The sequence below is a fragment of the Epinephelus moara genome, chromosome 13 (assembly GCF_006386435.1).
Source record: "Epinephelus moara isolate mb chromosome 13, YSFRI_EMoa_1.0, whole genome shotgun sequence".
Classification (NCBI taxonomy): Eukaryota; Metazoa; Chordata; class Actinopteri; order Perciformes; family Serranidae; genus Epinephelus; species Epinephelus moara.
The window spans coordinates 29,114,946-29,129,735 of record NC_065518.1 but is presented as its reverse complement, the minus strand read 5'-3'; the positions used below and the strand labels follow the sequence as shown (position 1 = coordinate 29,129,735).

The window sequence follows — 14,790 nt, the reverse complement described above, 5'->3', positions numbered from 1 at the left end:
GTCCAATGAAAACGTTGCTTTCTCTTCCGGAGAGCCAATGGGTTGGCGGATACGCGTCCACCAGGAAGAGGAGAAGGATTCAGGTGGTGGTACAAGCTGTTGGCGGGTGTGTGGTATGGTCAGTGGCCGTGTATGACGGTGTTCTGTCAATGCTACGCAGCACACGTTTTGAGTCAAAATGGCGCTACTGCAGCGAATGAGAAACACTCAGGGCTCCAATGCTGCAGAGATAGAGAAGAAAATTAAAAGGTAAGTGAATAAAACGCTGCTAGTGTCCTGCCTGGGTGAAGCTGAGCAGGGTGAGAGGAGAGACTGGGTGCTAGTCAGGTCCAGGTACTGTCAGCATGCTGAATGAGAGGGACACCCTAACTAAGACCTAGCTAAAATCATGACATTAGTGTCAAAGTAATACTGCTGTAGATGTAACAGTCTTCAGAGAGAAGAACATAAATACTTAATTTTTTTTGTTCAACATAATGCTGAATATGACTGGAGTTGATAGTGTACCCATAGGCGGATTATGAGACAATGGGCCCCTGGGCATAGATATGCAAAAGGCCCCACCACCTATCCTACATAGGAGCAAGACACAGAGATTTTGTGGAGGTTTTGCACCTCTTTGGTTTTTATTTTGTTTCTTATTAGTCATTTTGTGTCTCCTTGTGGTTGTTTGGTGGGCCTTTGTAGTTCCTTTGCATCACTTTGTAGTCAGTTTGTGTCTCTTTGTAGTTCCTTCGCATCTTTTTGTGGTTGATTTGTGTCTCTTTCTCTTTTTGGATCGTTTTGTGTCTCTTTGTAGTTCCTTTGCACCTAGGGTGACCAGACGTCCAATCCAAGCAGTTGTCCCGAATCCCGAATCCTGCCCCATTTGTCCCGAAAATGACACTAGAGCAGAGTCTGGAGTAGTTATTGCCCGATAAAACATTAAAAACTGATCATGGTGGTTGAGTCGTCCTGCAGCTCCCACCGGCTGCACATTGGCTGCAGCAGTTCTTACATGAATTATGGGTGTTGTAGTTTTTAAATTGTGTACAGCAGTGGCGATGAAGTAGATGAAGAGAGCGCAAGTTGCAGCCACGAGGACAGGGAAAGCGCAGGCAGCCAGGAGAAGGAGTGATTTGCATGTTGCAGTGCAGCCTCTTGTTCTAACTGTTCAAAACTGTTCCACAAACTGATACGCCTGTAACGAATGTACCAGGTGTCTTTTATTTTGTTAGTTTTTTTCTTTTATTGAGTTTAAAGGACAAGTGCACTTACATTGTTCACTTCGATAAAATAAAACGAGAAATTGGAAAAGAGGAAAATATTGAAAAACTGCTGATCACAGATGTATTGTCTCTGTGTGTAGTTACATCTATTGATGCTTTAATTTGCAGCTATGCTTTTAATGAAGCTGACAGGTTGTTTTATGTCTCTTTAAGATCATTTTGTCTTTTTGTGGTTGATTTGCATCTCTTTGTAGCTCCTTTGCATCACTTTGTAGTCAGTTTATGTCTCTTGGAGGTCATTTTGTGTGTTTTTTGTGAATTTGTGTCTCTTTGTGGTTCACTGGCATCTCTTTGTGGTCGTTTTGTGTCTCTTTGAGATCATTTTGTCTTTTATGATCGTTTTGTGTCTCTTTGTGGTTCCTTTGCATCTTTTTGTGGTTGATTTGTGTCTCTTTGTCTTTTTGGATCGTTTTGTGTCTTCTTGAGGTTGTTTTATGTCTCTTTAAGATCATTTTGTCTTTTTTGATCTGTTGTGTCTCTTTGTGGTTCCGTTGCATCTCTGTGTGGACTTTTTGCGTCTCTTTGTGGTCATTCTATGTGTCTTCCTGTTCAGTTCTGTTAATTTGTAGGTGAGGGGTTGCCCCTGAAACTTTGGGCTCCTGTACCTGTGTCTAGTAGGCCTGTTCAGTAACTTCATCACTACCTTCATCATTGCTTCTTCCACACAACACATTGTCCTGTTAGTGTTGTGGAAGACAAAAAAAAAAAAAATCACCATAATTACAAAAATAAATGCATTGATAAATGGACAAATAAATACTTTCTAAACACTAATTCCATGTTGGCAATAAATTGGGACATAAACAGATAAATGTCTTCAACTTCTTTGTACCTGTCTACTTTTACTTTTTTCTGTTATTTTACATTTCTTCCCTTAGGTTTTTATATATTTTGGGGTCTGTATTTCAGTGAGATTGGTGGCACTACTAACATCGTTCTGTTGCTTTAACTAGTTAACAACAGATTATTCAGATCAATCAGTAATGAAAATAACTGTTAGTTGAATCAAATCATCACAGAATGATTCAGTATTCACTGCACTTTCAGATTACAGAACATCTTGCAGGTATTAGTCTCCCTAATAGTCCACTTTGTAGCTTCTGTGATATTAGCTATGAATATTTTATTGAATGTCCTGAATAACTTAAGATCGTCAGTTGCACAGTCAGGTTGGGTTCCCTCTAGGTCAGACCGTATTGCTGATGAGAACAGAAACCACAGATGTACCATCAGCGCCCTGTCTATTCCAGTAAGTGCTTACCACTTTAATGTAATGCTTTTAGTCTTGTAGTTTTGCTCTTGTTACACCTTGCAGCAGGATATTGTGTTTTGAAGAATAATGACAAGTCATATATTTCAATGCCTTCTTTTCAATTTAAAGCATTTATCAAACATCTTTTGGGGCTTACTGATTATTTAGATCAGAGCATGTGGCTTGTAACCTTTTGTCTAATGTACCCACACATCCCTGTCAGATAAGCTCAAGTACCTTCATTAATCCCACCTGTTACGTACCAGATATGTTCATTTCAATTGATTTTAAATGAGCAACGTGGAGGATTTAGGGGGATTTAGTGGCATCTAGCTGCGAGGATTGCAAATTGCAACCAGCTGAAACTTCTCCCGGTTAGAATTCAGTCTTATTTTTCAGAGGGTTTTTACCAGGAGCCAAATCACCTACAGAGGTCTCTTCATCTCAAAATCAGAAGGACCAGGTAATTGAAACTGCTAAAAAACACTGAATAAAGCAGTTTCATGTTACAAATCAGTGTTTCTAGGACGATAATAGGCTCATTGGAGATGGGCCGCCAGCCCAGCACCAGGTGATGTGTGCTCACCTTTTTTCTCTCTAATGACTGAAGATCCAGACATTTAGAGGGTTTTTACGTGGAGTTATCCATAGAGGTGTCTTCCTCTCCAAAACAAATTGACCTGTTGATTTAAACCTTTAAAAACACTGAATCAAGCAGAAAATCATTTTTTCCCCGACACTAAAAAAAACACACTTATTATATTTCATTTCTGCCAATATATTCCCCTAAATCCTACACACTGGACCTTTAGGATAGGTAGATCATTCGTTATTAGTCCCACTGTGGGGAAATATGCATCATTACAGCAGCAAAGCATACACTACAAAACAAGAAGCATCAGTAAAAAAAAAACAAAAAAGCAAGATACATTCATAAATAAGTAAACAGTAAAGAGGAAAATGTAATTAATACATAGACTGAATGGCTGAATGTGCATCACTGCACAAAGGAAATTAGATAATCCACAGTTTATTGTATACTGATATTGCAGGAATGATAACCGCCAGTTTTGATATGTGGTGTTGGTTGTAAAGTCTGACAACAGCAGGAAGTTACTGTTAATTTTAACTAAAACAATTCAACTGTTAGTTTACCCAATACTTCTTATTATTATCAGTTACGATTAGCAAGCTATTTTACCTATCAGTCCATTAGTTTAAGATAACTATTCCAACTGTTTATAAATTACTTTGATCTAACCATTTAGATAATTTGTCCATATCTATTTTCAGCTAATTATTTCAACTTCTCTGTGTTCTAACTAGTCTCCTAACTAGTTTTCATGCACTCACAATGACAGCTTGTGGCTTTAAGTTTCAACTGACTCAGGTTGGTAGTTTATTGTTTATTCTGACACTAAATTAGCTAAAGATCAGCATCACAATAATTGGGTGCTCTATCTGGGTGTTTTCCTCTAAAAAACAAATTATAACTAATCTTTTTTTTGTCAAATTAGTTGAGCTACTTCACAATCTTTACACATACTCCTGTTTAGAGGGATTCTAAACTTGATTACCTTGACCTTTTTTTCTGTCTTGGTCAGGGGTAATGCGCTGCGGCAGGGATCTGCATGGAGAGGGTCCAGAGGGCTTATGGCTTTGCTGCTGGTCGTTCTATCTGTGTGCGTGGTGACTATGTGGCTGTACGTGACCTCACTGGACAGTGACATCACAGAAACACTTGTTCGTCAGGGTGAGCTGGTCTCTCCCCAGCCCAGAGTCTTCACCATCCAGTGCTCTGACGACTATGACAACTACAAACGCTACCCAGGTGGGGCTATGGTCCGATCACTGTACTGTGTCAGGCGATCAGCTGACACCTCTCTGCTAAGTAAACAAGACTGAGACAGATTAAAGCCTAGCCTACTTGATAAATACCGTGCTCCAGTGGCATGTTCCTGGTGTTGGATTCTGCTCTGCCCTTTCAGTAGTGTCACATGATTAATTTACAATTGTTTTCTCAGACACTATCATCTTTAATTTCTGTGAATTCTACTATCATTATAAAAAACACTAAAACTGGAGATTAAAGGGGGAGAACGTCCTGAAAACTTAAATTCAAACCATTTTCTCCTGATTCTGAAACAGTGTGGAAATAATCCACTAGATGGTAGTATAGCACAAGCCTACCTCAGCATAATCTTACTATATATTTGGAGTGGACCAACTGCAACCAAAAGAGCAGTGAAGTAGTAAGTAAGTAAATACTAACCAGTTTGTTTGTGTGTGCACTTAAATACAAGGCTAAAAAGCCAAGAGTTCTCAAACACATCTCAGCTTTCTATACAGAGCTGTGTTCATACCCATGTAGAGTCGCTGTGGTTGGAGCAGTGGAAAGAGGCAGCAGTGATGACTTTATTTGTTGAAATGAGGCATGCTGGACTATAAAGGGAAAAGTGTAGTTTTTCCCCAAATTAAGGTAAAAGTAAGACAATACTGAAATTCAAAAATAAAAACACTGCATAAAAGTTTATCCTTGGATGTGAAATTAGTTGTTTTACAAAACAATCCCAACTCAGAAACCCTTCGCAGACATGGAATACTTAAAGGGAACCTACTGTATATTGCTTTTCCTTATTTTCTGTCATATATCTCTATGTATCAGCCCTGTGATAGTCTGACAACCTGATGTGATAGTCTGGTGTACCCCGCCTCTTACCTTAGGACCGCTACGAAGTCCCTTCTTCACGCATTTTCATTTTTACACAGAACCAAACACTAGCTGCATCATTCCACTCCAGTGTGTGAATTTAGACAGCATCCCAGCATTGTGGAATCAAAAGAGGCGTGACGGGCGTGACATGTAACACAACAGTGCTGGCCTCTAGTGTGACACACAACATACGCATTGGCAGTGCTTTATAAACAATAACAATGGCATAACATGGCGATAACAATCATTACCATTCCTGTTATGTGGCAGCTGATCTTGTCCTCCAAGTGGAGAAAGGCTGCTGTTCTTCTTCGAGTTAGCTGCTAACTGCTATCAGCTGCTTTTTAAATCTCCTGCTGTGGGTCGCACGCATAACATGTCTTCAAGACGTCACACTTGTGTCGCCCATGACCTCGTCCTATTGGCTGTCCAGTTTATAGAGGCGTTGTTTTGGCACTGTTACTACCTCCAGAGCTGGCTTAAAGGCTAGACAATTCTGTCCCCCCAATCCATGGTTGTACCTTTTATACGGAATGGCAAGGCAGCAAAATGGCGTTGAATTCCTGATTTGAAGAGGCAGTGCAAAAGGAGCTTCTGTTTATCAGACCAGACGTGAGGCAAGAATTAGCTAGCTAGTGGATGCTGCTGTTCCTCCACCTCTCTCCCAGCCACTAGGAGACCATTCATTAGGTGGAGAGTGGGCCGCAGGTCCAGACATGGACAGTCAGTAACAGATGGAGCAACTTGGATTACCCCGGCAAACACCGCAGCAAAGGGTTTCACAGCATGAACAAGGTCTGACCAGTGTAACGGCAGCAACAGAAAGTTTGCTAATCCATTGGGGAGTTTGTACTGGGCTGGCTGACTTCCAGTTGCTATAGGTCCGTATCCTCAGACCACCAATCACTGTCTGCTCTCTCACTTCGGCTTTGTTTTTCTTGAAACGGATATAATGTCAGGTAACTCATAAATTACCTCAGTAAAAGCGGCAACTTATTTCCACCACGGCATTTGGATTATATTGACTCAGGCAAAAAAAAAAAATCAATTAACATTTTGAAAAAAAAAAAGATCCATCTATCCATTTATCTATCTAGCTATCTAGCTATCTATCTGTCTAAATTATATCTACATCTACATTTTCCCCCCACCCTTACTGCCTAATTTTCTGTACAACTTGAACCAGTTTTGAAACTATCCTTGGTAGAAAAAAGAAGAGAACAAATTGGAAATTTGTCTTATTAACATTTAGGCTGCTGGGAATTCAAATTGTGCATCAGACTTCGAGTAATAAATTATAACCGTCAAGAAGTTGGAGGGCAGGCCCTAATTTTGTGGCATTAATGAGCAGAATGCCAATAAACTCCCCACGTTGCACTTTGTTTCCCCTCTAGCCACTTTTTCTCACTGCTATTGGGCACAAATCCTTCAAAACCAGAGAATACTGCACCAAGATATTCTGCTATTATTTTCCTAATCCTCTCACGTGTCTCTCCCAGGATGCACCCCTCAGAAGTGTGGCCGTGCGGTCACAGACAGCGTGGTGACGAGGGAGGAAGCTCAGGTTCTCAGGAGGTAAACAGTGTCATACAAAGTGCAGCATGTCTCATGTCGTTGTTTCTCCATTCACTGTCTTATATCTCTGCAGTGCAGCTGAATTATTCTGAATGCTTCTGTCTCTGACACACAGGCTGGCTGAGAGAGGGATGGCGCTGGCTGGGTCAGAGGGAGGAGTGAGTATACCGCCAAATTAAATTGTTGGAATAATTTCACAGGAAGGCAGGGATTAAAACATGCCCGGTCTATGTTTGCTTGACTGAATGGTGTTTATTTAATCAGAAGCCATTCCTCCTGCTTGTTTTGTGTAGTGTTGATCTCTTTATGGGTCATTTGCTTTTATTGTTTTTACCCCTCATTAAACATTTTTGCTGACTGACTTCCAGAGTAACACATAGTTCATTTAAGAATTACCACACACAAATTCAAAATTAACTGCAATGTGTGTTCATGGTAATGAAGGAACATGTCACCGAGTGCAAAAGAATGGCTCATTGATGTGTTTCTAGTATTTTTTGTACAACAGTGGAGCGCTATGGCACAGAGGAAGAAGATATATCAGGCTTTGATACACAGATAACACAGTTAGCAGGATCCATTCATTGTTGGTTTTTGTGTTTTCATGGGATTTGTTGATAATAAGCAGAATATAAAATACCAGCCTTATTCATTAAAGGATGGGTCCATCTACATTCTTTTCTGTTTTTTAATGGAAAATTCCACCCAGTTGATAGCAAAAAGCTGTGACATAGCTAACAGTGCCAAAGTCCTCCCCCTTCTCACCCCACACATGGCGTTCGCTGACAGCGCAAACATACAGAGTGAGAAAAGTGTTAGCTTGGAAGATTCAATAAAACACTGCATTTGTATTGTATGAACACATTTATAGATCAGTGGCGTAGGGTGGTCAGGACGCTCCTAGTTTGTAAAAGCAGATAGAAGTAACAGGGTAGAGAAGGTAAGCAATTTACTGCTGTAGGTGCCACATTAGTTCAGTTCCGAAGTCACACAATATCACAAACTAATGAACACATCAGAGGCAGTGGTGGACAAGCCTCCTAAAAAAAAGACAAGAACCCATCAATTTAAATGTATGCTATACATTCACCGGCCACGTTATTAGCAATCCCTGTTAAATTGCTTGTTAACGCAAATAGCTAATCAGTCAATCACATGGCAGCAATTAAGGCATGTAGACATGGTCAAAATGACCTGCTTCAGTTCAAATCAAGTATCAGAATGGGGAAGAAAGGTGATTTAAGTGACTTTGAACGTGGCATGATTGTTGGTGCAGTATGATGAACTGATCATACACAAGTCTACTAAGTATGCACAATACTGACTACAACATATACACATCACTGATACAGTCCTTCAAACACAAAGTAAGTTGTGCAAAAGTGTTGAGATAACGGAGTAATTCACTGTTTCTAATTCCCATCAACAGGTCTCCTTTCACTACATAAAAAAAATAGCACCTGATTTATTGTCAGAATAAACAACTACCAGCCATGATAGGCCAGCTGTACCGTAGAAATCACCAATAAACCTGAGTCAGATATGGATTACTAGTATCAGCCTAAAAAGCCCATATTTGTAAACAACTTAGCAGCATACTGTGTGCTTCATATCTTTCTGACTCCCCGCTGTAATGATCCTCTGTTAACACTAGAAGGCAGACTGGCACAATAAGCAGAGCTCCAGCATGATGAGCTGAAGTCTGCTTGTCCCTGGCATGCCCTACCCCCTGCTCTCCGTCCGCAGCAGGCCAGGCCCTCAGCCATTAAAGGAACTGTTTATGGAGTGTTAAGACACTTAGTGAAGGGAGGGGAAGCAACGGGAGGGGCTTCAGAGAAAATGACTTTCATTTTCTGGCTTGTGGAAAACAGAGCAGTGTCCCAAAGGAGTTAGCAAGCAAAAACAAGCAAAGGACAGAGTGAAGCTGCACAAAAAGGCCGCCGAGGGAACAGCGCTAAACTCCGAAACAATGACAGTGCCATGCATGTAGCGGTGTCAAACTGGTTTGTCATTTGCACCAATATCTGTTTCTTTTGACCCCTGCAGGCTTCCATACTGGACCTGCACTCTGGAGCGTTGTCAATGGGCAAGCAGTTTGTGAACATCTACAGGTGGGAAAGATGTTGCCTTTATGTGTTCTTCTCTGTCTGGGTCAACAGTATTTTTATGCCTGCAGGAATGTCATTCTGCATTATATGTACCGTTTGCAGAACCAGAATATGCAGTTAGTCATTAATCTTACTGAAGCGGGTCCCTGTGAGCTGTCTTCTTCAGGTCCAGTGACCCATACGACCCTCATTCATCACTGCCAACAGAACCCAGCTTTATTCGGATCAGCTGTTCCTCTCTATCCCTCTCCCTCCCTCATACCTTCTGCCTTCATTCATTTCTCCCTTCAGTTCTCTCTCTCGTCCCACTGGGCAGGTGGCTGACACGGAATCCTCAGGGACCGTGTGGCAGATTTTAATCAGGAAGTGATGACGATAGCACTCCCACCCTGCTTCCCACCCTTCACCCCTCACAGGGGACTTCCTCATGTGAAGCAGTCAGACGTTCACTATCTGCTGTGTTTGGACGGCTGGGTGGCACACCCGTCTGGGCAACGATGCACTGTGCCGTGCTGCGATATGTTAATTTATGCTAACAGATCCCATCTCCTCTGCTCTCTTTTCCCCCTTCTGCCGCGTTTGTGCTTGTGTTTCTGTCTGTCTGCTCATGTGTCTCTGATTGGCTTTGTCTACGGTCGGAACTGTCTCTCTGTGATTGTGTGACTGCAGGTACTTTGGGGATCAGATCGGGGATGTGTTCACACAAGAGGATTTCCAGCTTTACAGGTGACTAAGGAACCTTAATTAAAGATCAGCCATGCATTTATTAGAAATTCTCAAGAGTTCTGCTTCGAAATTAGATACCTGACATTTTTTGAAAAGTGACAGAAACTCAAATGATGGTACTTTGTGCACAATGATAGCATACATAACTGCTTATTAGCATGTAATGATGTTGTTGGACAACAAAATAGCTGTATTGATTTTTATGCCCATCATGTATACATACACCTCTTGGATGATTGAATATACACCAAAAAACAACAACAACATGAGCACCCAAATAAAAAGATACTGATGCTGATAGCAGTGTTTGTATAGATATTACTCTTCATAAACCCTCAGCTGCTGAACTATAGTGGAGGCATCCTCTGAGTGAGTGTTGCTCACATACACACATGGACAAAATTGTTGGTACCCTTCTGTTAAAGACAGAAAAACCCACAATGGTCAGTGAAATAACTTAATAACTTGAAATAACTGACAAAAGTAATAATAAAAATGTACTGAAAATTAACTAATGGAAATCAGTCATTGCTTTAGAATTGTGGTTCAACAGAATAATTTTAAAAAACAAACTAATGTAACTGACCTGGACAAAAATGATGGTACCCTTAGAGAAGATTGAAAATAATTTGACCATAGGGACATGTTAACCTAAGGTGTGTCCTGTAATTAGCATCACAGGTGTCCTCAAACATGTATTCAGTCAGTCTCGGTGAAAAGTAATCACTGTGCTGTTTGATATCATGATGTGTACCATACTGAACATGGACCACAGAAAGGTAAGGAGAGAGCTGTCGCAGGAGATTAGAAAGAAAATTATTGACAAACATGTTAAAGGTAAAGGCTATAAGACCATCTCCAAGCAGCTTGATGTTCCTGTGACTACAGTTACACATATTATTCAGAAGTTTAAGGTCCACAGGACTGTAGCCAACCTCCCTGGACGTGGCCGCAAGAGGAAAATTGATGACAAATTGAATTGATAATACGAATAGTAACCAAAGAGCCCAGAACAACTTCCTAAGAGATTAGAGGTGAACTCCAAGGTCAAGGTACATCAGTGTCAGATTGCATCATCCGTCGCTGTTTGAGCCAAAGTGGACTGAATGGGAGACAACACCACTGTTGAAAGCAAATCATAAAAAAGCAAGACTGGAATTTGCCAAAATGTATATTGACAAGCCACAAAGCTTCTGGGAGAATGTCATTTGGACAGAAGAGACAAAGCTGGAGCTTTTTGGCAAGTCACATCAGCTCTATGTTCGCAGATGCAAAAATAAAGCATATAAAGAAAAGAACACTGTACCAACTGTGAAACATGGAGGAGGTTCAGTAATGTCCTGGGGCTGCTTTGCTGCATCTGGCACAGGGTATCTTGAATCTGTGCAGGGTGCAATGAAATCTCAAGATTATAAAGGGATTCTGGAGTGAAACGTGCTGCCCAGTGTCAGAGAGCTTGGTCTCAGTCGCAGGTCATGGGTCCTCCAACAGACCCAAAACACACAGCTAAAAACACCCAAGAATGGCTAAGAACAAAACATCTGTAGAAGGAGCTGAAACATGCAGTCTGGAGAAGGCACCCTTCAAACCTAAGACAGCTGGGGCAGTTTGCTCATGAGGAGTGGGCCAAAATACCTGTCGACAGGTGCAGAAGTCTCATTGAGAGTTACAGAAATCGCCTGATGGCAGTGATTTTGTGTCTAAGTGAATAATGGGAACAACAATTTTTGAAATTGTTCCAGTACTGAGGGAGAACGCTGCAGTCTGCAGCCCTGATTCAAGCTGCAATGTAACCACTCAGGCATTTGTGCACTATCAATGTACATCCACTATAACTGCATGTTTTTGCTACTGACAGGCCCAGATTATTGTTCTAAAGCCCCTTTCTCACTGCACAAAAAACCCAACATGTCAAATGACTCTGTAGTAGTCACGGGTATTTATCGGTTCCAGCTGCGATTGGCAGTGATGGAAATGTGACACCCTGGTGGATGCGCTTATTTTAGCCCATTTGCCAATTTGTTGCATTGATAACCTGCCAGAAAATCCTGTCTGTCTCCGCCCAGGCAGGCCTCAAACATTGCTCCAAATTAATCAGCCCTGAGTTTAATAGACTGAATCAGAGATCTAAAAAAAAGATGTAACCACAGTAACATTTTCACTGGCCTCCATGCTGCTTTCTACTGTTTACTTACCTGTTTTCCAGCCCGTCTGGACACAAAAAGGCATACTTGTTTACTGCAGAGCCGTGTACACAGCTCTGATCTACTGGCAATGGGAAAGCAATCTATCACCTATTTTTAGTGTGTGGGGGGGGGGGGTTGTGTTTAAAAAAAACAAACTGCACCAATTTCGGTGGTAAAGTGGTGTAACTGTATGTCAACATTATGGAAAGAATCCCTACACTGATAGACCTTTTAGTTCAAGATTAAGATCCACCTCAAAACCACCATTCCCACCATCACCATTGCCAAACCCACCAGACTCCATTTACACAAACAATAATTTTATCATTGTAAAACACACTTCATTCAAAGTCGTTGGAAACAAAATACAGCTCACAAAAGCCATTTTGGTTTATCTTTCACTGTTACAACAATCACCAACTCTGGTTTGGTTGAAGTAAGCCCTTAATTCACCCAGTTAGATGTGAAAATATGCTGGCTCTATACATGCTAAAATTACTGTTGACTTAGATGGAGTCTGGTGGGTTTGGCAATGGCGATTTTGGGTCTGTTTCTGGTTAACAAAAAGGATCTTACTCCTTAACAAAAACGTTGACCTCTGTGGGAAACCCTTTCATAAGTTGTCATACACAGTGTTACCGGATAGCTACATTACTGCCTCTCACTCAATACTGGACCAGTTTCAAGAATTGTTATTCCCATTAGTCACTGAGACACAAAAACATTGGAAAATAGGGTCCGGGTTAAAATATACCAAACTTACTTTTTAAAAACTTGAGTAAAATCTTTCAATCTGACATGTTGGGTCTGTTTTTCACCGTTAGAAATGTACGCGGGCGAATCCAGACAGCTATTGCTGAGACGTTTGGTTTGGACCCAAGTCTGATGTACCTCACCAAGCCCACCTTCTTCTCCAGAATCAACAGCACGGCAGCCAAGACCCAACACGATGAGTACTGGCACCCACACATAGATAAGGTAATGCACAAAAATAGACCCCTACTACCTTTAGATGCACTGATCTGGTACATTTGGGCTGTACATGGGTGATAGTGTCTTCATCAAACAGATGATGTATTGGCTAGATGCAAATCCTGAATCTAATTTTTGCAACTGTTACTGGGAGCAAAAAAATCCTCAATGAAACAGAACAGATCTCATCTGCTTCAATTAAATGGGCTGATGGAGGTCATCTTGATATCTTGAATGGATTGTCTGAACCTGAAAGCAAAGTTCTCAATTTACAAGCTAATCTACTTTCCAGCCTCCCCTATGTTCATGAGGTTTGGGACTGACTGAAAGTTTTCAGATGCAAGATGCTTGTGTGCTGTAATGGAGCAGTGGTTCTGTCAAGAATTCACTTAGAACTTATCCAAGAGTTCTCTTTTTACATTTTACACCATTCCTGCTGTCTTTTGATTAACTTTGCAGTTTTGTAATCATGAAAGAAAGATGGACATTAAAAGGAATTTCCAGGCCAGGTCTGCACTAGCTTTGCCTCAGCTGGCAAAAAATTATAATGCTCGTTATTACCATGCAGTGAACTTAGCTAATGAGCAAAGTAACCACCCTTATGGAAGACCTGAAGAAGGCTAACGAAGCTTGGTTTGACTTGATTGAAATATGCTTATCCTCCTTTCAAAAGGCAGGAGAATGAACATCAAATGGATACCCTAGTTAAAGTGGTTTCAGCTGCGTTAAACCTAATTATAATACTAGAGGGGTTGTGCAAAGTCATCCCTCTCTATGATGGCACCTCTGAGTGTGGCTGTTTTTAAAAGCTGTAAACACTTTTACCTGAAAGGAACAATTCACCCCAAAATCAAAAACATATTTTTCCTCTTACATGTAGTGCTATTTATCAGTCAAGATTGTTTTGGTGATGGTTGCAGAGTGTTGGAGATATCGGCCATAGAGATGCCTGCCTTCTCTCCAATATAATGGAACTAGATGGCTCTCGGCTTGTTCTGAGCTGGGTTACTTTTATTTATTCCACAGAACTTACTGTGAGTAGTTTCGTGTAGGAACTATTTTCTTTCTATTGGACTACCGGCTAACAATATCACTGCACGGAAGAAACTGTGCATCTGCTCATGGACGAGATGCTTGTGATCATGACAGTGCGATATGTAAACATAATGGCGTCCTCTCTGTAACGTTAGCTAGCTCAGTGGTGCTAGGTGAGTTAGCAGTAGATGCAAGCTTCCTTCTGTGCAGTGTAGTGCGGTAGAAAGAAAATAGTTCTTACATGAAACTGCTCACAACAAGGTCTGTGAATGATCTCCAGTAACCAGGTCATGATTTCTGGAAAGACACATCGCTGTTGAGGTTTTCAAATGTAATTTTTTGGGTGCTTTGAGCACCACAAGCCGAGCGCCATCTAGTTCCATTATATTCAAGAGAAGGCAGACATCTCTGCGGCCGATATCTCCAACACTCAGCAGCTCACACCAAAACAATCTAGATGGATAAATAACATTACAGGTAAGAGGAAAAATCTGTATTTTTGATTTGGGGGTGAACTGTCCCTTTAACCATCACTTTAGACATTTATTTAGATTTAACTGAACCAAGAAATAGTTATTCTAAAATATTTCTTGAGACAAATGATAATTCCCTTTAAGACAGAATGTCCCATGCCTCTGTTATCTTATGTTAACTGTTTACGTCATGCAAATTGTTCATTCTCATAAATATTCAGGGAGTGGAGCTCTTTTTTTGTCACTGCCTTAATCTTAGTCATTCACTTTGCACTTTGTTCGTTGTTATGAGGCGTTCAAGTGGCTCTGGGATTGAGAGAAGACATTGAGGCAAGTCTCAAATAAATGGCTGTCTGTCTGGGGAGAAAAAGTTTCAATGCTCTACAACTTATTTAGTTAAAAAGTGGAAAATGAGTATGATGGGTAACTCTGAAATTGATAGGAATTCATCTGATTGGGAGTATATTTGACATTATTTAATT

The 14,790-nt window shown here is 40.9% G+C and overlaps 1 protein-coding gene across 1 annotated transcript in view; it reads left to right on the top strand.

The window, feature by feature from the left end:
- The first annotated feature begins 38 nt into the window (after positions 1–38).
- Positions 39–14,790, top strand: part of uts2r2 (urotensin-2 receptor 2) — a 40,791-nt gene continuing 26,039 nt past the window's right edge. The window contains exons 1-7 of the mRNA XM_050061005.1: positions 39–249; positions 4,125–4,351; positions 6,733–6,808; positions 6,924–6,966; positions 8,855–8,919; positions 9,586–9,642; positions 12,653–12,806. Coding sequence (XP_049916962.1) covers positions 179–249; positions 4,125–4,351; positions 6,733–6,808; positions 6,924–6,966; positions 8,855–8,919; positions 9,586–9,642; positions 12,653–12,806 — 693 coding nt within the window. The 5' untranslated portion in view covers positions 39–178. The remainder of the gene's footprint in view (positions 250–4,124; positions 4,352–6,732; positions 6,809–6,923; positions 6,967–8,854; positions 8,920–9,585; positions 9,643–12,652; positions 12,807–14,790) is intronic.